Source organism: Megalopta genalis, chromosome 3 (assembly GCF_051020955.1).
Source record: "Megalopta genalis isolate 19385.01 chromosome 3, iyMegGena1_principal, whole genome shotgun sequence".
NCBI lineage: Eukaryota > Metazoa > Arthropoda > Insecta > Hymenoptera > Halictidae > Megalopta > Megalopta genalis.
Window position 1 is genome coordinate 23,860,584 of NC_135015.1, and position 23,143 is coordinate 23,883,726.

Consider the following 23,143-nt stretch of genomic DNA (forward strand, 5'->3'; position numbering starts at 1 on the left):
ATTGATTAAAATTGCGTGTGTTTCTTCTGAAAAAGCACCACAGCGTACAATGTACATGCGTACATACTGTATGTATGTATATGCTGTACATTATGATCGACAGAGATAGAAGAAGTCTCTGGGAGGGGGGTTTTCCTGTTTCCGCCTGTCAGACGTTGAGATCAGAGACGCCTACCTGCCATCGTGTGTTTATACTGGTTGTTCGTACCCGTTCGATTTCATTGCTGGATAATATTTAGTGAAAAGCGTGCGAAGACACGCCGGCCAGCAGTAAGTAAGTAATACGATCCTCTTTATGTGATTTTTCGCTTGTAAAAGACCGGTCGACTGTCAATGTTATTACTTACGAAGGTATACGACGATTAAGGGTGGGGTGATTCTCACCCCCAAATTATTAGTCATGCACAGCTTTACATCAGTGCCGATACCCTTTACTAGCGTTGTTTTCCAAACTACGTTGTCAAACGTTGATTATTCCTACTATATTTAGACGAAAATTGGCAATGTCAAATTTGTTCACTTACAATTTTCGATTATTTTTTATTAAATTCACAAAACGAGAAAATTGTTTAACGTTGTTGTTTACATTGTTACATTCGTTCTATTGTTGTTAGATTACATGATTTAAGTGGACATCAACTTTAAGTTCGTATCTGTGAGAACGTCACAATGGCTTGGCGTTTCAAAGCATCTAAATATAAAAATGCAGTTCCGATTGTACCCAAACCAGAAGCTTGTATTCGGGATATATCGGTTGGGTCTTATCAGACCTATGGCAACAACATTGCTGCATCTGCTGCTTTCATGGCATTCAATGTAGATCATAATGGTACGGTTCTTAATCGTGTTGTATTTTAGTTTAATGTATTGATTTATTTTTACATTTATATCGTTCGTAGGATCTAGTCTTGCTGTGTTACCACTGGAAGATTGTGGTAGAAAAAGTAAAACTATGCCTTTACTTCATGCTCATGCTGATACAGTGACTGACATGGATTTTTCTCCATTTCACGATGGTTTATTAGCTACTGGTTCTCAAGACTGTCTTGTAAGAAAGAGCTGAGTTTAATTTATTTTAACTTATTATTTCAAGAAATAAATATTTTAATGTTTTCGATTTGTAGGTGAAGCTGTGGCATATTCCAGAAACTGGATTGGAAGAATCTCTATGCAATCCTGAATGTACCTTCTCCCATCGTCAGAGAAGAGTAGAAGCAGTGTGTTGGCACCCTGCAGCTGAACACCTTCTCACAACAGTGTCGTACACAAACCTGTCTTTGTGGGATGTGATTTCACAGCAAGAACTATTCTGTAATGAACATTTTTCTACAAATATTAAGATTCTAAAATAATATCTACAATGTATTTTTAACATTCTCTTTTTATATAGCTAATAATGAACACACAGAAGTCATCCAATCTCTAAGTTGGAAACAAGATGGTGTACTTTTAGCAACATCATGTAAAGACAAGCAAGTGAGGATTATTGATCCCCGAACTGCTTCTTGCATCGTTAATTCATGCTCGAGTCATCAAAGTATCAAAGACTCCCGAATTGTTTGGCTGAACAATAGCGACAGGATACTAACTACAGGATTCGACGCGGCGAGACTCAGGCAGGTTTATATAAGGGATTTAAGGCATCTGAACGAACCTGTGAAAACGCTGGAATTAGATTGCAGTACCGGGTAAGACTCGAATAACGTGTTGTTACGAGTTTTAATCGATTCGGATAACTTATAAGAATTGTGATTTATAGAATTCTAATGCCCCTATTCGATCCTGACACAAACATGCTTTTCCTTGCTGGAAAAGGAGATACTACTATTATGTACATGGAAGTGATGGATAAGGATCCATTCTTAGTCGAAGGAATTCGTCATAGCGGAGAACAAACTAAAGGTGTATGTTTGGTGCCGAAACGAGCGCTAAACGTTATGCAAGCAGAAGTTAATAGATTATTGCAGCTCACTTCCAATATGGTGATTCCTATCATGTATCAAGTTCCAAGAAAAGTAAGCATATTCGTCTGTTCTAATTCTATTCTATTCCTCGATTATATTATAATTTAAACATTTCTGTAGACATATAGAGACTTCCATGCAGACATATACCCTGATACAACAGGATGCACTGCTCAAAACAATGCAGCAGCTTGGATAAAGGGTCATAATATGCCTGTTCCAAAAATATCATTGGATCCTGCAAAAAGAAATAAAGGCGAAGAATCTGTTACTGTAAGTAAAAGACTTCGATATTAATGTTTTATCTTTTTAGTTTCAAGTCTTGAAGTTCCTGTATTTCATAGTAGATTTATGAATGGATATAACAATTTTTTATTTCGAATTGCACGCTTGTTATCATTATCATCATCATCATTACTGCGAATTTTATGCATTTGTGATCAAAATGAGTAGGTGCTATTTCAAGCACTAGATACATTAAAAATGTTCAAGAAAGAATGGAATTTTTATTTGATTTCTATTTCTTGTTTGGCATAAAGATCAGCAGTCTAAACATGATACCATCATATCACCATTATCAACATTGTCATTATCATTCTTAATATTTTTGTACTTTTTAGCATTTGTTTCCTAACTCTAGAATTTTTAGAGTCCTTTCTTTCATGTGTTATGTAATGTTTAAAATATTACTTCATATATTTATTATTCATTTACATTTAGTTTTTGTTAATAATACAAATAATGAAGATAGCAAAGCATTAGAAAATGTAAAACTTGTATAATGAAAATTACTTAAATATCGAAAACTGTTTTACTTGTTCTAAGACACTGCTATCTTAAAGATACATTGCAAAGTAATATAGAAGTAGAACATAATTTTGTGTTACGAATGTATTATACAGAACATTTATTCTTTATTTAAGAGGAAGTTAAGCTTTATTTAATAGAGTACTGTTTTGTTCTGCATCATTTAATTTTGTTTTTTTTTTCATGTTCTGTGTATATTTTTTCACGTTTCAGATATCCAATATATATTTTATAGTTTATGCATTAGCACCAAAGTGTTATTCCTGGCACGTGTAATTTATATGGCAATTGATGTTCTGTAGCTTATTCTATCAGCGTAAGTAATCTTAAGTATGAAAGCGTGATCTTTAGTTATCTATGTGTTTCAAACGAAAATACTCTTTAACGTTGTTTCTTTTTCCGTTGAATATGTATAAATATGTATTTAACATATGCATATAATATCCCTAGTTTTTTTGTGTCGTATGTAAGAGTGAAATAGGATTTTTAATCATTGTTATGTACTTGTGCCATCTGCTTAAGAGATTTTTCAAAGTACAAGCTGTTACATGTATGTATGCGTGGAAAGCTGGCAGAAATTGTGCAGCCATTAGTGTTTGATTGTAAATTTGAAACGTGTAGAATCTTAGAAGCGACATACGGACTTTGATAGTTAGTTGAAACGATTCGCTTGATTAAGGAATATTTACCGTACCTTTAGGTACACAAGGGAAACTTAACCACTCTAAAAGAGAATGAGCGAGAAATAAAAGTGGAATCGCAGAGCCAGCCAAAGCCCGTGTCGATCACTGCGCCGAAAGCTTATGTGAAAGGTCAAGGAATAATCGAGAAGGAGATGTCGCCAGAGAACGAACTGGAGAAACTAGAAGAGCCGAGGAAAGCGGAAACCGAAGAGGATAAGAGCAAGGTTCAAAACGGAGGACAAACTATCCCGCCGAAGCCTTTGCCGAGAACATCTCGAACTAATAGCATTTCCGAGGATGAACCGAAGCCAGTTGCACGTCCGCGTTCTTCTCCGAATCCGGGCTCAGTAGTTACATCTGTGAATCCTAATGCGATTGGGGGATACAAGGTTGTAAACAGGCTATAAAAAGAACTTAATAGTCTTAAGAAAAAAAATGTTCTACTTCTGTATGTGCGATGATATCGTGTGCAGCAATTTTTCATACCTCAGTTTTGGCATATCTCATTAGAATCATTGCGAATCATACTACCGATAGAAAGTTGTTCATTGTTAGTAATTTGTAATATTTTTCATGCTTTTAGCCTCGACTTGGACCAAAGCCATTCCAAGCGAAATCAGGTAGTCAAGAATTCTCCTTCGATAAAATCTTCTCGGTGCCCATTGCGCCAAACAGCGACACTAACGGTTATCAGAACGATATAAACAGTCAGATAGAGAATAACGTAGAACCAGAAAAGTCCCCGCCGTATAACGAACGCATGAAAGAAAGTGAGAATGGAAAGAGCGACTCTAGCTCGCTGGAAGAAGACGCGAACTCCAGCGATTCAGGCTACAAGCCTAAAACACCGAGCACCGCGGAAAGACGTAAAGTCTTCGAGATCAAAGTCAAAGACGAATCACCCGAGAACGAAGACTTAGGCAGCTTCGAACGAAGTAATGCCAACAGGAATTCCATTGCTGAGAGACGTCGACTATACGAAAGTCGTTCCGTTTCTGTGACCGACGGCAATTTGGCAGAGAAGGCAATGGGTTCACCTACAATGTTGAGACGTCGAGATTCCTTCAAAACAAAGAGTGAAGTGATCAAAGAAGACGAAGTCAAGAAAGTTATACCTATGTTGCGCCAACAGAGCATGGACCCTAGGCTGGAGAAAATAGACAACGCGACACCAACTGCTAAAAGAACATCCACCGTATTTGGTACGACACAATATGCAGATTGAAATAATCTTTTGTTGTTTTTCTGCATTTTTACTGATAGTATATTTCATCACGAACACACAGGTAGAGTATCAAAGTTTCGACATTTGAAAGGTACCCCTGGACACAAATCTACACACATAGAAAACATAAGGAACATTAGCAGGCAAATATCTGGAGAATGCGACGGCTTTCATGGTAAGATGTTACAGTATTTATCTAGACTTTCATCTAGTCTTTTTCGAACAGATTTCGATTCTAACAGCGTTTACTTGTATGCAGCTAATCCAGACCGTGTCGCTGTGCCATTAAGTGGTCCAGGTGGAAAAATAGCTGTTTTGGAACTGAAAAAAACCGGTAGGCTACCTGATGGCGTAATGCCAGCTTTGGTACACGGTACCACGGTTATGGATTTCCAGTGGAATCCATTCGATAATCAACGACTCGCAGTTGGTACGAACATCAATACCAAATTATTGTATTGTTCATTTAAGTAATTAAATTAATGAAAAATTTGTTTGCAGCCTGCGACGATGGAATGATTCGACTATGGGAGATCCCAGAGTCTGGATTATCGGAACCAACAAATGAGCCAAAACACATGATCAAAGCTCATACCGACAAAATATATTTAATTAAATTTCATCCATTAGCATTGGACGTTCTAGCATCAGCATCCTATGATATGACCGTGAAAATTTGGGACTTATCCTCGCTTTCACTGAGCGAGACAGCTGTTGCAAAGATAACATTGGTCGGCCATACCGATCAAATTTTCAGTTTAGCATGGTCACCCTGCGGTCAGTATCTGGCCAGTGCGTGCAAGGATGGAAAACTGCGAATTTATAAGCCAAGATCTAGCGATTCGCCAGTGAAATCTGGGAAAGGACCAGTTGGTACGAGAGGTGCACGAGTAGTTTGGGCATTGAAGGGACAGTTTTTGGTTGTGATGGGTTTCGATAAGTACGTTAACTTTAAAAAACACGAGTTGCCACGATAACATCTAGCAAATTCTGATTGTGTATGGTTTATTTTAGAGTATCAGAGAGGCAAATATACGTATTTAAAACAGATAATCTTAACAATCCATTAACCACAGTTGGGCTAGACGTATCACCTGCTATTTTAATGCCATTCTATGATGCAGACAGCTCGACCCTTTTCTTAACAGGACGTGTAAGTATTATTGTCCTGTGTTCCTTGATCTCTGCTAGGTATAGTCAAGAAATTTCTTAACCTGATAGGAAATATGATTTTAGGGGGACACTACAATATATGCTTTTGAGGTAACAGAAGAACCACCCTATTGCTGCCCACTCAGTCATCATCGATGTAGCAGTTTACATCAAGGATTGTCTTTTCTTCCCAAAAATAAGTGCGATGTTGCCAGTGTAGAGTTCGCGTCTGCTTTAAGACTAACAAACAACACGATAGAGCCTTTAAGTTTCACAGTACCCCGCATAAAGGTATCTTCAGTATATGCTTAATCAAAAATTTTAACAGGAAACAAGGAACGTTCATTTAAATGTCATTTTTTTCAGAGTGAACTTTTCCAAGACGATTTGTTCCCACCAACAAAAGTAACATGGAAACACACCATGACTGCTACCGAATGGTTCAGTGGTGTTAACAAACAAGCTTGCAGAATAAGTCTGAAACCACCGGGCATGGACAATTGTGAGTTTGTCGGAGTAACGATAGAAATCTGTTCACAAGCCAGGTTCATAACGATTTCTAATATTTATATTCATACGTGCAGTAACTGAGAATCAAGGCCAAGGGGTAGTAACAGCACCAGTTGCTGCAAAACATTCAACAACCCCATTCTCTGTGTCCGCACAGCCCTTTACTAGACTTGGATGGAATCCTGACGTGAAAGCTAAACAAGAAGAGGTAAAGTACATGTTTTATGCAAATTTGTACCTGTCTTTAGATTTGTTTAATTTATATCTGCATGATAGATCCAAAAAACTATGAGCAACTTTGTGGGAGACGTAATACAGTGCTCATTGGAGCAAGATCACATGGAAGGTGTAGAGGAGCATGAATGGGTAGGTTGGTTACAATAACTGTACAAGAATGAACACATGGCCCACAGTATAATATCATTTATTTCGAGTCAAAACACTAATAAATTTTCCATTCTTTTTAATAAGCAATCTTAATTGTAGGACGAGTGAAGATGACGCAGTAGTAGGTCGTTTAAATAAAATCGGTAAGATAAAATGAATCTATACGTAGCTGAATAAGCCGTAATTTATTTCTAAGTTAAAAGCCACGGGCGAAGCGAAAAATACTTTGATATTAATGTGTACACGGTAAGAGATACTTACGATTGGAATGAACATTTCCAAAACCTCCCCCAGTTTCGAAAGAGATAACGGTATGTGTGCAGTTTCTTGAATGTTGAAAAATTTTCGACCTTATAACCAATTTTTTTTCAACATTTCTTCAAGTTTGGAAATATCTCTGTAAAAAATGGATAGCCGATCATCTTTATCACGAACAAGTTCTGTCTGCTGCCGTAAGTACGATTTACTCGGCATTCAAAATAATTATGTAGAATAACTATCAATCAATAGCAGTTGTACTGGAGATATGGAATAACGAATACTTTTGAAAAACTATCGAAATACGAAAATAGTTTCTTTTCCATACTTAAGGGGTGTCGTATTTTACGAATTACTGAATGATCTTTAAAAAAAACTTTGTAGTACAGGATCGGGTTGATTGAATGGGGGCAAATGTATTGAATTATTTCTCTTTTCGTTCGTCAAGACATGCTTTAGAATGTATTATTTATTGTGGAAAAGCGTACAAAGCGTACGTGCCATTTATTATCCATGAAGGAAAACGGAAACTGCTATAGTATATGTATTATTAACCAGAAATGGGCATTGTTTGGTTGTATACCCAATCAATTATTTGTTGTGCTAATTGCATTAATTACATAGGATTTCTCTGTGTTCTTTTTCTCCTTGTTAGGGATACAGTCGTACGCAAATGGGAAAAAAACTTAACATAGACAAGAGATTAGACAAAATTGCTGTCGATCATTATTTATACATTTGTATGTGGCCAAACATTGCTCACTTCTACTGTTAAATAATAGTGTTTATGATTTATAAAAATCAGTTTCGATGAAATAGTGTAATACAATTTATACATATATATAGATATATACATACACATTTGTTAGTGCCACGTATTTTTTCTTTGAACGACAGAGCATCATCAATGATAACTTATTAGACTTATACATTATCATAATGTAATCTTCATACGTGTGATATTAGCGAGCAACACATTTTTCATTAACGAGGGAAAGAAAGGAGTTTCTACAATAATTCATAATAACCACACGCACATGCCATACAAGATAAAAAAAAAAGTAATAGATAGAAACGTACACTATATTAAACTGTGAGTCAAGATGCAAGTTACACGGTGCAATATACAGGATATTCCGGATCGAAACCGACGAACTTCGCTAACATATTTGCAGAGTTTGTCGGTTTTGATCTGGGACGCTCTGTATAATGTGATGACTGATTCAGCATTTTCCAGACTCGAATGTAGCGAATGAAACAAACTTTTATACTCTTCAAATTGTCTTAAGGTATTTGTAAAAAAAGAAAGAAAGAAAAAGAGGAGCGACACGGATTCTTAATTTATTATACGTCTGCGAGTGTAACATTGAAATGCGAATTCTATGTTTACCGAAGAGTAGGGAACGACGGTGGTTTAGATGGAACATTTCTGATTGAAAGATGCATATTTTTTCTATCCGATGTACCATAAAACTTCAGTATTTCGCTACCTATATGAAACTAATTTCCCATTTTCATAGAATGCAATTGATTATAACAAATTTTGTACAAATATATTCTACTCGTATACGTTTAGATAGAATATTCATTAATGCGATAAACATAGTCTAATTATCTGTGATTATAGTTTCTTGTAACTGTTAAGAATATGCTAGTGTTCCTAGTTGTGTGATCGAAATCCGTTTTGTACGGATGGACGTTCCCTCCGCTTTGGTAAGCAAATTCCAAACGTGTTTGAACCACGCACACTTTATACTTTTATATATTTCGTCATCATAGTTCAGTATCTTTGTATGAAAAATTGACCAAATGGTGCTATGCCCTCTTAATAAGTCCTAGGATACGTAGTCGCCAATGAAAGTAAAATCACATGAATTTTCACGCTGAAAACACATGATTAGTGATGAGATCAAGACACATTGTAATCGCTATTCATATTATTCGTTTGGTTACACACACAATTATGTTTGAAATGTACACGAATGTTAAATCTATACATATCAATTGCACTGAACTTTTTATTTGTTTATTTCTTTTCATTTAACAGTAGCCAGCACTATTGGTCAAAGTAATATTTTATTGTATAATGAGAGAAGAAATGAAATCCGGAAATTTCATTAAGCAGTTCAAAACAGAATAATTTGGTGCTATAAAGTACATTCCTGAAATTAATTATTCTGAATCTCATCACTAGATACAGATCATCGCGCATTTCATTCAATAGTCCAACGTAACATTCCTATTTTACATTCTATCATTTTGTCAGCACATTAAATCACAGTAAATCACACTACGTCGCAAGTGAAGAAAGTGTTGAACAGATTTATAGGTACGAAGTCAACACCAAAGGCATATGTATTAAGTTCCCTGCACATTGAGTAATACACTTCCAAGCACTATATTCAGAACATTGTGCACATTTTTTCTGTATAAGTAGAAAGAGGAACAAAGTAATACTTCGCTACAAAAAAGAAAAGAAATAGCTGTAATTCGCGTCGTCCATACTATCATTCGAATTTGAATGTGTAACTAATTATCTGTCGGTCATTATAGAATTGAAAACATTATTAGTGCATATTATCGTTACCTTACTCATTTCTTTTCATGATTATGTTCTCTCCAATTATGCACATGACTGCTTCTTTGAAAGCAATCCGACAAAATAGTATCGCTACTACAAATTGCTTATAGTGTTAGGTTCTTTTCTGTTGTTCTTTGACAGTGAACAAGATTGCAATGGTCAAAATTAAATGAAAAAGGATAAGGGAAAATGATCTTCAACTTACAATATGTCTTAATAAGATTATGTTATATGCTACTTTACACAGTAAGTTCTTTTTAACTGCAACAATAGGTTTGCAGTCACTCCCGATAATTGTATGCGATGTGTTTGTAGCACACAATTTTAAAGTCCCAAGAAAACTGATTTGAATTACAACAAATTCCTTGCTATTTGATATTGCGCTATGACTGATTGCAAAGTAAGTTTACCATAATAATAGCATAACTTTGTATCAACCTTATACCTTTTACATGTATTTCATCTATAAAACCTTTTTATCAAAGATATGTATATAAATATATATACATATATATGTATGTAAATGTACAAATATATGTATATATAATTGTATATGTAGTATACATATATTATTTCACCCGTCTTTTATATTTACAAACTGGTAGAAATTTTTATGTAGCTATACAGAATCTAGTATATATTGTTTATAAAACTTTTAAATAAAACATCGGCAGTGTTTCCGTCGGCCTACCGACAAAATATTTCATCGAATACGAAAAAATCGTTGCGTGATGCATTAATTAATAAAAAGTATAATATCTTACAAAAATAATTTATATGAGTGAACAGTTTAAAAGAGAAAGGCATTTTATTTCATAAGAATTTCTGTAAATCATCCACATTATCCAACACGATCTCGCGGAATTAACCTCAATTCGCATCCATGTTTCAGAAAAACGTTTCCTAAAATTAGATCAGTTAGTTAATCATTGCCATACTTTTTTTTAGTCCTTCAGTCAGTATCTTGCATGCTTACCTGCTGTTTGCTGCGGATTAATACCTATTCCATCATCTGTAATTATTGCAGATGTGGATGGTGAAACTTTAAATTCTTCAGCAATAAATTTTAATACAGCAGTGAAAGGAGTGTTATTTGGCACGCTGAGTCTACAATTGCAAATACATAATATTTTTATTATATTACTTTATGCAAATGACATGACTCTGAGTCATTATCAATTAAGCATGCATAAGGATTATGCTATTACCATCCGATAGATTTTTCAACTTTATTCCATATTGTACCATTGGGATGTGCTTTAACTAATTGCATTCTGTTATATATCTTTTCTGAGATTTTATTAGGACCATTTAGCAATATTCTCACTACCTTGAGAAGGTGTTCATATTCAAAACCACATGTTCCATGAGTGTGGACTTCTGTCATATGACGTGCAAAATAAAATATAGCATCAAGAAAATTGGCATACAGCCCTGCATTACTTTCCATTAGTGACCAAAGAGATTTCTTATCGAGATTCGCAAATGCTATGCAAACTTTTGCATCATTTTCCGTAAGTTTGTTGGATAATTGTTGAACTATCAAGTGTAAAATTTTGCTGTTGTTGTATGAATTAACAGCAAATCGAATTAATTCTAAATGAAAACCATCATCAAACATTTTTCCTATACACTCTGAAATTTCGTGTTTATTGTTACTGCTAAGCTGTAATTCCCAAGATAAGATCAAAGCTTCGTTCTTCATATCAGAGATTGATACTCCTAGCTTTTGTAATGAGTCTACGACGATGTTAGTAGAAACTCCATTAATTACAATACTTCTAAGGGAAGCATTTAGTCTGTCGGAACCGCAATATTCAGTATATAATCTCAGAAATTCATCTATAGTATCTGTTGAAACAGTTGGATCTTTTAAACAAACTTCTAATAATTTATCACAGGCATATTTGAAGTCCAAGCATTTATATGAATTAAAATTATTCTCTTTTAGCCAATGATTATGCAGATGACACTCGAGAACATTTTCCTTACCAATTTCAGTTACATTAGCAATTGTAGATTCGATAAATAGAGCACAGTGGAATGCTTTAGTAACATTGTTGACATTTAGATCTTGTCTTACAGCAGGATTCTTTAAGAGGGCAAGGAATATATCAAACATATTAAATACCTCGGAGATATCTAACTCCGACATGATATAAAGCATACATCCGTCAGTCCACTTAATTGATAATGAATCATTAAGTATAGAGAACTTACACTTTAAATGGTAGTTTTGGGTCAGAAGTAAGAGTTATTTTAAAAGTAACTTTGGACCTGAAACAAAATGATATTATCGTCGGTGACCGTAGAAAATTGCAGCTAAGTGAAACGACAAATAATACTCAAACATATGTTTGGTAAAATTAGTATACAGTTTAAAAATTCGTGTATTGTTCCATATGAATATGATTTTCTTCCGTTGTTTCTGAAGTCCTTCAATTACATAAGGTACTTACGTCATATTTTCTTTATAAATACTCTGATGAAAAGCAACAATATGATTTTCAATGAAATAATTATTTGAAACGGAAATAACCTCAATTTGATTTCAACAAACTTGATATCGAATCGTTGACAGCTGTTAACAGCGTACTCTTTCGATTCGTTTCGATAATGTTTGTCTACAAGTTTCAGCGTTTCGCCACCCGGTGACGCCACCGTGATGTTACGAAGCGTAACGTAGTGTACCATACCTTCCGTTTCCGTTGTATTCCCAGGACCGCGTAGTTTGTTTCAGTTCGACTACTATTTGTCCGACCGCGAAAACGAAAGTACCTTCGTACGTTCTACCAAGAGTTGTGCAGTTGTTCGTGTGAAAAAGATTTTCAATCGTGTCGCATTTTCCTTGAGGAACGCTGCACTTAGTATTTAATCAATTAAAAATCGCGACCGTTTCGTGGTCGCGTTTGTTCAGACTACGAAGTAAATAAGGCTGTTTCTTCTAAATGCGTAGTAGCTTTATCGAAGGGATGCGTAATTTTTGCGAACGAGGAGTTATCAACCGAGTTGAACGGCTGTAATTATTTCTCCCTCCGCCAAAGGCACGTCGCTTTTGCACATTGGTATAATGTATGCCATCATCGTTATCATGTTGTGTTTTATCACGATTTTGAATTGACAAGTAGGTGTTAGGTTATAATAAGGTTGTATTTATCATTTTCGAAAAATGAGTGTGCGTACATAACATTTATCGCTCTCTCTCTCTGTCTCTCTCTAATGGAAAAATTTGCGCGTAAATTACATTTTACAAATTACATTACACAAAGTATGATCGAGTGCCTCATAATATTGGTGTTTTGCATTGAATTTATCATAGTATTACTAACCGCTGGTTATCGATAAACTCTATTTGATTAATCATCAGTAATAAGATGAATGCTTTCGAAACTGATATGTTTGCTCTGAGTGATGAGGAATTACCTGTAGAGACTCCAAAATACAATCCTATTGAAGCGCATTTAATGAAACAATATTCCGATGTGAAAGCACGAATTGAAAAGATAAATGACGACATCAAAGAAGTTCATGATACGACGGGACGCATTCAAAAACGTTTGCAAGATCAAGCTCAGTATGGAGAAAATGCAACCTCGGATTCTGACAGTGACGTATGTAATTTATGATACTGTAATACATGATAAGAAGTGCATACTATTTTGTAATAGTTTAATTAATTAAGATTCGTGTTAATGTTTTGTAGTTGTACACCATCGTTGGACAACCAGTTGTGAAAAAAAAACAACAAGGTACAAGGAGACACAGCCAAGTTTTAATTGTACAAAGCAGTTGGAAACGCATTCTTTGGAATAAATGGGTCATTGGTGTAGTTCTGCAAAATACGTCGACACAGTAAGTACATTGTACCAACTATGTCATTACAAGTTTTTTTTATGAACCATGATCAATAAGAATGATAATAAAACATCGGTAATTAGTATTCATTTGCCTTTTAGTTGAATTGAACATAGGATATTCAGTTTTAATATGTTTGAAAAAATTATTTGATGCTTTAACTTGATCAAGTAATTAAATTTAATTATAAGAAAGTAAGCATTTCCTATAAGTAAAATTAATCTTCCATGTAGACTGCTTCTCGTAAATTGCTTTTATTTCTTAAAATAATTATTGTCATTTTGTACTAATGGTTTATAAAATTGTAAAGGATCAAAGTCTTTCATGCAACATTCGCATTTGTTAGTATTCATTTTACAAAAAATTTTGTTTTATTTACACAAGGTCCTATAACATTTGAAATATTTATTTTTTCCACAAGTATTTCATTGTAGATGTGTAAGTACTATTAATAGCGAAATATTTCTATCAAGTTCAAGTGTCTGTAACAAGATCTAAATTGTAAGTCTATGGCAACCAAAAGATTGCTTGAAAGCAAGAACAAGCGTTAGAAAAATTTATATATAGTTGTATTATATATTTCTGCATGTAGCAACTGGAAGTATAACTTGATACACCTTACTACTATGCTATATTTCTCTAGGTAGTACTAGTAGCATCTTAACATTGAAAATAATAACTATGGTAATAATGCTTATAGCGATACATGTGTATACAAATATACACAAATACACAGGCTGAGATTTAGAAGACATTTGTGTCTTCTTCTATTAAGTGACTTTGTCTTTATATCAACAAAAAAAAAGAATTATTGTACTGCTAATTACATTATAGTATTTTCAGTTTGCAAAATGAAAAAACTATAACTATAGGAATGCAAATGCTCGGTATTTAATAGGAGAAAGTGAAATGCATTTAAGGTCATCAATTCTTTCAAGGCCAATCATGTAAGCAATGCAATAATCTTATTATGCATGTGTGTAGTTAGTTTAAAAACCCTTTAGAATCGTATCTTGACAATTTACAAATATTCATGGTTCTCATAGAGCCTAATACTTTTAATAGATCGTAGCTTGTTATTTGTTAATTATAAAAAATTTTAATACAACAACAGTGCTTGCATAGCAACGTCAACTTGAAAAGTTGACTGCATTTTTCTTATTTTAGCAAGTAATTAGCGCGATCTGCGTATCAACCCTAATTCGAATGAATTAATTAATTGGTAACCATCACTTTTTATCTAATATGTTCGTTGTAACCGACTTGATGCGTATCACTGCAAATTCAATGAAAGAAAACAACACATTTGAACGTGAATGCCCTAGTTTCCAATGCACCAAACAGCCAGCATTACTTTTTACAAATCAGTTCTGTGTTTTCATCTCTCCCAAGTACAATATAGTCATCAGGAGAATAATCGAAGAGTACAAAATCATACCTGAAAATATATATACAAATTACATACTGAAGCAATGAATGGCACTCTTTATGAATAAGAAACATATTCATACACTTTGGGGACAGATCATTCCATTTAGAAACATTTTTAACACATTTTTTTTATCTCGAGATTCCGTTCAAGCTGCCGAAGTTGTTCCCAAAGTGTTAAGATTTACAATTCATCTTAAATTGTAACTCACCTAAACATCTCATACAGATCGTTGATCTGTGATTTACTCAATTGAGCAAAGTAATACTTGATTACATCCTTTGTTTGAACACCTCTTGTCGGATTCTTCCACTCCGGCTTAATAATGTGTCCCACATGTGCTTGTTTTATCAGATAATCTTGATCTTCCTTCATAAAACACATATTAGTCTCTTAATAGAATTTGACATGAATCTGTATTATCGATTGACTAATAAGCGCTTACATGAAGTGTTTCAAATTTTGCTATCACATCAAATCGTACTTGACACGGTGTACAAAAATTCACGACTGGTGTCCAATGCATGTCCAGTTCATTGCCAGCCCTCCACTGGCACAACAACCATCGTACAAATTCCTCGAACAGCGGGTACCTCGGACCATGTCTTCCATTTGTTTTTGGATCCTGATTCATTTCAAACAGTGGATAACAATAAAAATCCGGATTATCGAATTTATTATTATTATTATTATTATTATTATTATATTACGAATAATAGTAATAAGCTTTTGTAAAGTATGTTTACCCTTGATCTGTAGTGCCATACAATATGAGCCCCCAGATTACTATGAAACGTGTGCGGCAAACTGTGCTCCAGTTTATCCCTGTAGGCGCTGAGCAATCTCTCGAAGGGGTGCCTGACTATCAGAAAACTGATGCTGTCGTTTAGGAACTTGTTTAACTCTTCTGCCGTGTATCTAGGATATTTCTGTCTGGCTAGAGAAACTGGTACAGCCTTCGAGGCCTTTAAAAACTGTGGACTGTATCTGAAAAATGAACACAATATTATCACACTTTGAGACAATACGGTTGCTCTAGCCACAGAGGTATCAAAAGAACTGTACCCAGCGAGCAAATTGAAATTGTACATCCACGATGTGGACGCTGCTTTGAAGATGTTGCACCATATCAGGTGGTACTCTTTATTCACAAGAAACTCCCAGGCATTAGGTCTATGAAGAGAATCATTTCCAGGTCGATCCAAACCCTCCTCCGCGCATCTCTCGGTCAGAAACTTCCTTCTGGCAGCTAAACGTCGTTCGGTTTCAGCATTTGTTGCTTCCTCCATTAATCTTTCCTCCGGGGTCAGGTTGGAGTCTTCCTAAAGAGACATACAATATTTTTCCGTATCAATGCAACGTTTTCAGATCAGGTTCCGATCTGTTGCGACCATCACGATTCGTAATGTCATTCGATACGAATAACGAGAACTGTTCTCAAACAGGATAACGCAGTGGTCAAAGGTAGTTATACAACATGACAGCATTAACTGCTGCGTAATAACGCTACGGCGTTGTTACGTAATGTTTGTTTGTTGACAGGGATGCGCCAACGTGATCAGATTTTTCTATTCAGCGTGTGTGTCGCAGGTGCAAAGTAAGCTAAATATCCATTATACAATGGAACAAAACGAACACGGACGGGGTTGTTGCGTCCCAGTCTTCGTAAATCGAACGAGATCAAGATTCAAAAAATTCTGTTTGCGTTAAGAAAATAGAATGGATCATTTTGGATCGAGTTTTATTTTTCTTTTTTTTAACCTTTTGAGCTCTGAATACTTCTGGCCGAAACGGTTCGTAGGGACGGAGCGCGGCAATCGCTGACCATCGCTGGGGGCGGAATACTTTTTTGCCACACTGAAGCGACTATTCAAGGCGCAAACAGTAATAAATTATAGTGATTCTTTTGCAGGAGGTTAAATAATTAATCTTCTGATTCAATGTCCGATGATAGTGATTCACTATATTCTATTTCACTGTCGTCCCTTGTGAAATATTCCTCAAGATTTGACATTTTGTAGGGTGTCACGAATAAAAACAAAATAATCGAACAAGTTATATTCCGCACTATCGTTGTTGACGCGAGCGAGACCGTGAGGTTCTTACGTTCGCAAGACGATACTGCTGACCGAGTCGTTTTGAGCGCTTTGAGTCGCGAAAAGGTGACAGTGCAGGTAATCATTTTGAAATCTAATTGGTTAGAGAGTGGGACACATAAAATGGGATTTCCGTTTCGGAAATTCCCGGGGATTTTTATGACCCTAAAATATTGCCCAACCGCTACCTAAGGAAGGCAAATTACTAACGAGTGCCCCTGTATTAATTTCACACGAAAATAACTGCATATCGATTGAAAAAATCGACAAACGCATATATGCGCCCTTAGTCCAGGCCGATGACTTAGAGAAAACACATAAACGCGGCCTTAGGCTACACGGATGACTTTCGCCAAACGCATATATCCGTCCATAGAGCTCTAATTAATTAAAGAAAACGTTCAAAACGGGTTTCAAAATGGCTACTAGTCGACGATGGTCTTCAGATATCTAAAAAGTTTTCTTAGATAGATGATGCAGATAGACAAAATCAAGGCAGCGGCACGCTGTACCACAGCGTATGGCCCATATTTCCGGTGTTTGCGTCGGTGTTGGCATCGGCGTCAACCTCGGGACTGCCGGTATTCAGTTTCTAGACGGTAATCAATAAACGGAAGCCGCTGTTTCTGCATTCGGTGTTTCCGACCGGCTATCGTGACGCCACTGTGAGTTGGCCATGGTCCGTTTTTAGAATAGAGTCGGAAGTGAAAATACGATAAACTTCCGTAAGGGGCCCGCGGCCGACCAAGAAGGGATTTGGAAGAAGATCCGTAATAAATTCGCAAAACCAAAATTTTATATTTATATAATATTATTTATATTTTTTATTTTATATTTATATATTTATATTTTTATATCCGCGCTACCTCCAAATTTCGTTCCGATCGGGGACCACAGGTACACGCGGCGATTTGTATATAAAAATTAGGAAATTGAATTAACCTTGCCGGTTATTTTAGAAGGTTGACACGCGTGTCGCGTATTGCCAGTCATCCGATAAGAAGAAAGTCACTTCGAAACAACGGGGAAAGCTTTGGTTAATCGGCTAGAAGCCCGCGAACGTCTTCCCACGATCGCTAGCTTCGAATCGTTTATTTACCTTAAGCGCACCTGATAATTATTTGCCGGCTTCGCAGCACGCGGATGCACGCATGGACGGTTAGTAGGAATGTGTGTATATACACCGGCCGCGAAAAGATGGCACACAGATTTCGACAGCAGGGCGCGGGAGTAGATGGAACATCACAGGTGGTGGGGGATGGATCCCTGCGAGTTCCTCTGTGCCATCTTTTCGTGGACGGGCAGTGTACACATTTCTATCCTTGCGGTTCTCTCTACTCGCGTCTTGCCGCGCTGCGCCGAACAGTTAATAATAATAATAATAAGAAAATTCGGAAACAAAAGAAAACAAAACCAGATCGCGAAATGCCTGATCTTTAGAAAGTTTTCCGGTAAATTGGTTCCGTTGAATAATCCGACGATATTATTCCCCTCCGGTAATATTACGGAAGAGTCGCGCTCTTTCCCCGTAAGCGGAGAAAATCGAAATCCGACGTTCTCAACGATCGAATAAACGGTGTTATGTTTGACACGTTGAATGCCACGCCGGTTTTACAGAAATCGTCCGCGGCGCCACGATGAATTGTCTTTTATGTGATACATATAACGTTGAAATATTATCTGCAATAGATAAGTTACAGTGTATAACCATGTTTGACATGTTAATTGCGACAGGGGTTACTGTTTGAATCGACGATGGTAATAATACAAAATTTTAGATATTGACATTTGTTTGAAATTATATATATTTCTATATCAATTTGGGCGCGCCGGTCACCGGTGGCCCCCATGGCGTCGCCGCCAAGTTAAGTGCCGGTCACCGGTGACCCCCCCATGGCATTCAACGTGTTAAGGAGAACAAGTGTTGTCCGCGACAGTGAAAATTAGAGGACATCGGTTTGCAGCACCGTGCGCTATGTTGAGTAGTAATTATGATTTAGCGGAGCCGGGGGGAAGGGAAGGGAAGGCTTGCATCGCGGTGACGGATTTAGCTAGATCGTGAAGTGATCGCCTTACGTAAAGAGATGCGAACATAGATTGGCAGAGTTCCAGGCGCAATGCGGCACGCGATCATCGTGGACGGGCCACGCTCGCCCGATACTGCCCCTTTAAGCATGTACAACGATGCTCGCTGTGCTACCCCCTTGATTCGGTCAATTACTAGACCGGTGCGGCAGGGAGAGATCGATCTTCCATCGATACGCGTACGACCGTCGTCTCGTTCAATGTCTCCATCCATTCCGGATAAAGAACATTGGTCAACGTTTATCCATCCATCGGGAAAGACCACCGCCCGGTGTTCCGATAACCATCGGATTTTGCAATACCGTTGCAATTACCGCGTCGTGCTCGATTCCAATTCCAAGCCGAAATTCTCCTAGTCGAACGAACCCTTCGCGGTGGCGAGAACACAGTGCGGCGAAATATGTATCATTCTTCGTCACAATGAAATACGTTCTTACGAAGGTAACGTGTTCGTAGATGTTACACGGGGTGCGCGCGGCGTTACGGACAAAGACCCTTCTTCCGTCGAAGGCGCTTTTCCATGCTACGTCCACTCCGACTGGAACGACAGTGTTCTTCGGCGGGCCGGGAGTAATTGTTCTTTAGAAGGCAATCCGACTAATTTTCCGATGTTCTAGATCTTACTGGCACTACCGCTCTTTTCTTTTTTTTTCCAAATCCGACGTTTACTTTCGACGCAACGCAATTCGAAGTTTTACAATTTTCTGTTTGAAGCGCAATATACGTGAAAGAAAGTGTGAACCTAACTTGTCCAAGAGAGCAGGCGCCATAATCGTGAAACCTCTCGCGCCCGCAGAGAATAAGGAGAAATCGAAAGAAGTTAATGTCGGGCAAGAAGGAAAGAGCTCCCCCGATCGATTTTTAGCATGTATGCAACTTATGAATAATAATCGAAAAGCCACTGGAAGTGGTTCGGTGCCGGCGACTGCTAAAATGTGGATACATCGAAGGGAAATCAATGAGCCGAACATAAGAAAGTTCTCTCGCAGAAACAAAAGAGATCTTTTGGCTATCCTTCTTGCGCCTCTTCTCTTCCATTTCCCGCGTGCGGATAAAAGATTGCTTACTCACCTCCAACAAAAGGCCTTGCTGTACGCTATTGCCAGCATCCTGGCTCGACAGGGCCAGCACCAACAACGTTATCACACCGGCGACCAATAATACTCGACGAATCGCCGCGAATACGTGCCGTCGCGGTGTCATCTTCTCCCGATGGACGATCTTCCTTCTGTACTCATGTCGAACTGCAAAAACATTCACAGATTTACGTTTTATAACGTATTCTTGTAATTTGAGCTGTAATTACACCGTCTGATCTCTTTAAGGTGAAGAAACAATTCTCGAATTTATCGAACAATTGACACTGAATTGGCACGACCGCTAACGCAAAGGGATCGGTATCATCGATCATGTATCATTAAGGATATTATTATATCCTATATATAATATTATGATATATATATATATATATATATATATATATATATATATATATATATATATATATATATATATATATATATATATATATATATATATATATATTATTATTATATCCTATATATAATATTATATATAGGATATATTACTTTCAACTCATCAGAATCAGTAAAAAGAAAGAAAGAAAGACATTTTCATCGAAGCTATGTTCGTCTCAATTAACACAGACAAATTTTTCTTTGCATAAAAATCCGCAATCTAATCATTACCATATGTCGTACGTGTATTAAGTTCTCCGTTTAATATGCTCGTATCTATAATAATGAATTGTTCGGACAAGGCTTCAGGGTCATCGTAAGATAATACTTTTGTAACGCGTATAGGCAATTATTTCATGGATCTGCTTCCGATAGGCGCGCGTTAAAATAATGCATTTGATTCAATAATTAGCTACGAGAAGGATTCTAAATCGATGCGATGACAAAAACAGATACAAAGTCGTATATAAAGTTGGCACAATTTCTCGTGAACGCCGTACGAGAAGATAACGCCACGCCACAGTGTTCTTTCGATCGTTCGTTATCGTTCGCGATCAAAATCAGCACGATTCCCTAAAAGAGCAAGGTCGTGATTCGTGTCACACGAATGTTTGCACAGCGAGTCACGAATCTTGCATAACTGCCGTTCCAATTGGAAAAGTCTCGCGAGAACAGGCAACGCGACGACTGCATTGGTCATGCATTCCCTAGGTCAATGGGTCAGAGAACACCCATCCTTTCACCTTTATCTAACGTTCTCGTGGGAGAACGATGCCGCTTCTCGTCGTTCATGGATCTCGACGCACCGCGATGCGTTTATCGAACGATTCGAACTTGGGTGTACGTACCACCGCCAACGGACATATATGCCCCGATGTCAGAATTCAAGGATGCATCTATCGCACCCCCTCGACACAAAACTGAATTCTCGGCCTCGCTGTGATCTCAAGTTCGGTGCGGCGCGGCGCGGTTCCTTCGGTCCCCCGACGAGCGTGATTCCGTCGATATTGTCTTCGGTATCCTGTAGAATCCTCGACGAACGAGACGGACACGTGATGTACCCAACCGATCCACCGAAAGATACAGACGACACACGATCACGGCGGCATCCTGCAGTTCACTGAAGCCACTACTCGGACCGTTCCATGTTCCATGTGTCCGCGTATCGTGTCGTCTGCTGCTAGACGACTCGATCGTTGCCTCCCATTGGTTCGCGTTTTCGCGGGTCGATTTGTTGCTAAACACGCTTACGCCTGCGCGAAAACACCTCCGACTTTGTAACCCTATTAATTCCAGTGACAAAGCGTTTCGATTCAACCCTTTTCGAATGATAATTAATAATGACGACGCGTGCGTTGGATAAGCAGTCCCGAATTTGGGACTGTTTAGTGTCAAATACGGGAATGAAATTTGCTCGAACGGCGACTTTACCGACCGCGACAATGTAATTTACGTCGATACGTTCGGTTATCGATAGAAAAGTTTCCTTTGTCGGTATTGTAAATTTCAATTCCAAAATCTTTATTTGACTAGCGAACAAATTGATCTTGTCATGACACGTGGAATCTTGTGTTTCAGAATACTATACGATCCGCAGATATATATCGATCTCAAAGGATCCAACGAAGTTAGCGGTTCGTCGTCGTTTTGGTCTTTTATGGATAGCTCGTTTTGGTGTCGAACCGATAGCATTAAATCTCGTAAAGAAGTTGTTGCCACCGTTGTTCTCGAGTTGCCGAAATTCGACGAGAACGCATTTTACGACGTGTATGGTACGGTTTCGTACGAGGTCGATGAAAAACAGTATCAAACGCCTGTGCCCTGTATTCGTCTCTGTTTCGAGGAGATGATCGATAACAGTAGCGGTATCAAATTTACAAATAACCCGGAGCAGAATATTTTGGCAATAAAAAGTATGTCGATGGAGAAAACTGTTGATATACAAATCGAAGAGCATCCTGGACGGGAAGAGCATTTTTTAACGTATTTGGCATACTTATCGTTCAAAGAGATTTGCTCGCGCGTATACGCAGCGGAAACAACCGGAAGTCTGATGTTCTGCCTAATAGAGATACTGTCTCTGATCGAAGGACAGGCCAGATTACGAATATTTTCAAAGTAAACTGAGATATACGTTTTTTTTTACTAGAGATCAACGATGTATGCACGACACGTGTTACATTTTCTACTCTACATTGTAGGTCTAGTTGCCAGATGAATATAATTTTACGAGTTCTAAGAGATCAATTTCCACACATGACTGTCCAAGACAATGATAATTGCGTCCACGCAGCAATGGCTCTATTAGAGGAATTAAAGTTGTACGTAAGAAACGGAAGTACTTTCGAGCAGCAAATGGCAAGAGTTAAAACCGACCTACTTATCTCGTGATGACGGTAAAACAGATTTTCACTACCGCTATGTGTTAACTATTTGTAACTGTAATAGAAGCTCGGTTGTTGATTCCAGCAATTTACATGTATCTACCGTTCTTTATGTGTTATCAGATATTATTTAAAATACTATAGAGCTTTATTCGTTTACATTTTTGTTATCGTTTTCCTAGTTCCTTCTCCTAGACAATAATACCAGGATAGCATGACATAGGTAGCAGCATCGTAACTAGTATCGAG

The 23,143-nt window shown here is 37.3% G+C and overlaps 4 protein-coding genes across 10 annotated transcripts; 2 read left to right on the forward strand and 2 right to left on the reverse strand.

The window, feature by feature from the left end:
- Positions 1 to 115: 115 nt before the first annotated feature.
- Positions 116 to 10,051, forward strand: pod1 (coronin). Of its 3 annotated transcripts, none has more exons than XM_033473556.2 (18): positions 116 to 274; positions 615 to 829; positions 900 to 1,048; positions 1,125 to 1,311; positions 1,391 to 1,688; positions 1,760 to 2,015; positions 2,085 to 2,237; positions 3,472 to 3,843; positions 4,038 to 4,656; positions 4,741 to 4,854; positions 4,939 to 5,109; positions 5,181 to 5,619; positions 5,694 to 5,832; positions 5,916 to 6,122; positions 6,198 to 6,333; positions 6,416 to 6,549; positions 6,618 to 6,707; positions 6,828 to 10,051. In XM_033473556.2, the coding sequence occupies exons 2-18, from the start codon at positions 670 to 672 to the stop codon at positions 6,834 to 6,836; spliced, it is 3,633 nt and encodes a 1,210-aa protein (XP_033329447.1). In that variant the 5' UTR covers positions 116 to 274; positions 615 to 669; the 3' UTR covers positions 6,837 to 10,051. The 3 variants fall into 3 exon arrangements, with proteins under 3 accessions (XP_033329447.1, XP_033329449.1, XP_033329448.1); XM_033473557.2 differs by having other exon boundaries at positions 134 to 270; XM_033473558.2 differs by lacking the exon at positions 3,472 to 3,843 and having other exon boundaries at positions 117 to 274.
- Positions 10,052 to 10,356: 305 nt separating this feature from the next.
- Positions 10,357 to 12,175, reverse strand: Ufm1 (Ubiquitin-fold modifier 1). Of its 4 annotated transcripts, none has more exons than XR_013033017.1 (4): positions 10,898 to 11,781; positions 10,776 to 10,830; positions 10,544 to 10,674; positions 10,357 to 10,470 (listed from the first exon to the last, which is right to left on the reverse strand). XR_013033017.1 is itself a non-coding variant. In XM_033473584.2 (4 exons), exons 1-4 carry the CDS (start codon positions 12,029 to 12,031, stop codon positions 10,409 to 10,411), a joined length of 255 nt encoding a protein of 84 aa, XP_033329475.1. In that variant the 5' UTR covers positions 12,032 to 12,175; the 3' UTR covers positions 10,357 to 10,408. The 4 variants fall into 4 exon arrangements, 3 of the variants coding, with proteins under 3 accessions (XP_033329475.1, XP_076376543.1, XP_076376542.1); XM_033473584.2 differs by lacking the exons at positions 10,776 to 10,830; positions 10,898 to 11,781 and adding exons at positions 11,788 to 11,844; positions 12,027 to 12,175; XM_076520428.1 differs by lacking the exon at positions 10,357 to 10,470 and having other exon boundaries at positions 10,540 to 10,674; positions 10,776 to 11,418; positions 11,560 to 11,781.
- A 138-nt stretch (positions 12,176 to 12,313) lies between these two features.
- On the forward strand, positions 12,314 to 23,053 carry LOC117222084 (uncharacterized). 2 transcript variants are annotated; one of them, XM_033473581.2, is made up of 5 exons: positions 12,314 to 12,691; positions 12,887 to 13,178; positions 13,271 to 13,419; positions 22,089 to 22,628; positions 22,712 to 23,053. In XM_033473581.2, the coding sequence occupies exons 2-5, from the start codon at positions 12,942 to 12,944 to the stop codon at positions 22,899 to 22,901; spliced, it is 1,116 nt and encodes a 371-aa protein (XP_033329472.2). In that variant the 5' UTR covers positions 12,314 to 12,691; positions 12,887 to 12,941; the 3' UTR covers positions 22,902 to 23,053. The 2 variants fall into 2 exon arrangements, with proteins under 2 accessions (XP_033329472.2, XP_033329473.2); XM_033473582.2 differs by having other exon boundaries at positions 12,315 to 12,691; positions 12,997 to 13,178.
- Positions 13,661 to 21,710, reverse strand: LOC117222086 (carbohydrate sulfotransferase 11). The gene is made up of 7 exons (XM_033473583.2): positions 21,359 to 21,710; positions 20,104 to 20,276; positions 15,917 to 16,173; positions 15,598 to 15,838; positions 15,297 to 15,476; positions 15,063 to 15,220; positions 13,661 to 14,860 (listed from the first exon to the last, which is right to left on the reverse strand). Exons 1-7 carry the CDS (start codon positions 21,372 to 21,374, stop codon positions 14,773 to 14,775), a joined length of 1,113 nt encoding a protein of 370 aa, XP_033329474.1. The 5' UTR covers positions 21,375 to 21,710; the 3' UTR covers positions 13,661 to 14,772.
- Positions 23,054 to 23,143: the final 90 nt, after the last annotated feature.

Excerpts from the sequence above, each read along its gene's own strand:
- pod1 (XM_033473556.2), top strand. The coding sequence starts at position 670 with ATGGCTTGGCGTTTCAAAGCATCTAAATATAAAAATGCAGTTCCGATT. Across the intron at positions 2,238-3,471 it reads AAGGCGAAGAATCTGTTACT|GTACACAAGGGAAACTTAAC; the intron begins GTAAGTAAAAGA and ends CCGTACCTTTAG. Across the intron at positions 6,550-6,617 it reads TGAAAGCTAAACAAGAAGAG|ATCCAAAAAACTATGAGCAA; the intron begins GTAAAGTACATG and ends TCTGCATGATAG.
- Ufm1 (XM_076520427.1), bottom strand. The coding sequence starts at position 11,734 with ATGCTTTATATCATGTCGGAGTTAGATATCTCCGAGGTATTTAATATG.
- LOC117222084 (XM_033473581.2), top strand. The coding sequence starts at position 12,942 with ATGAATGCTTTCGAAACTGATATGTTTGCTCTGAGTGATGAGGAATTA. Across the intron at positions 13,179-13,270 it reads CCTCGGATTCTGACAGTGAC|TTGTACACCATCGTTGGACA; the intron begins GTATGTAATTTA and ends AATGTTTTGTAG. Across the intron at positions 13,420-22,088 it reads CTGCAAAATACGTCGACACA|AATACTATACGATCCGCAGA; the intron begins GTAAGTACATTG and ends CTTGTGTTTCAG.
- LOC117222086 (XM_033473583.2), bottom strand. Across the intron at positions 15,839-15,916 it reads AATTTCAATTTGCTCGCTGG|ATACAGTCCACAGTTTTTAA; the intron begins GTACAGTTCTTT and ends TTCATTTTTCAG. Across the intron at positions 15,477-15,597 it reads TATGGCACTACAGATCAAGG|GATCCAAAAACAAATGGAAG; the intron begins GTAAACATACTT and ends GAAATGAATCAG.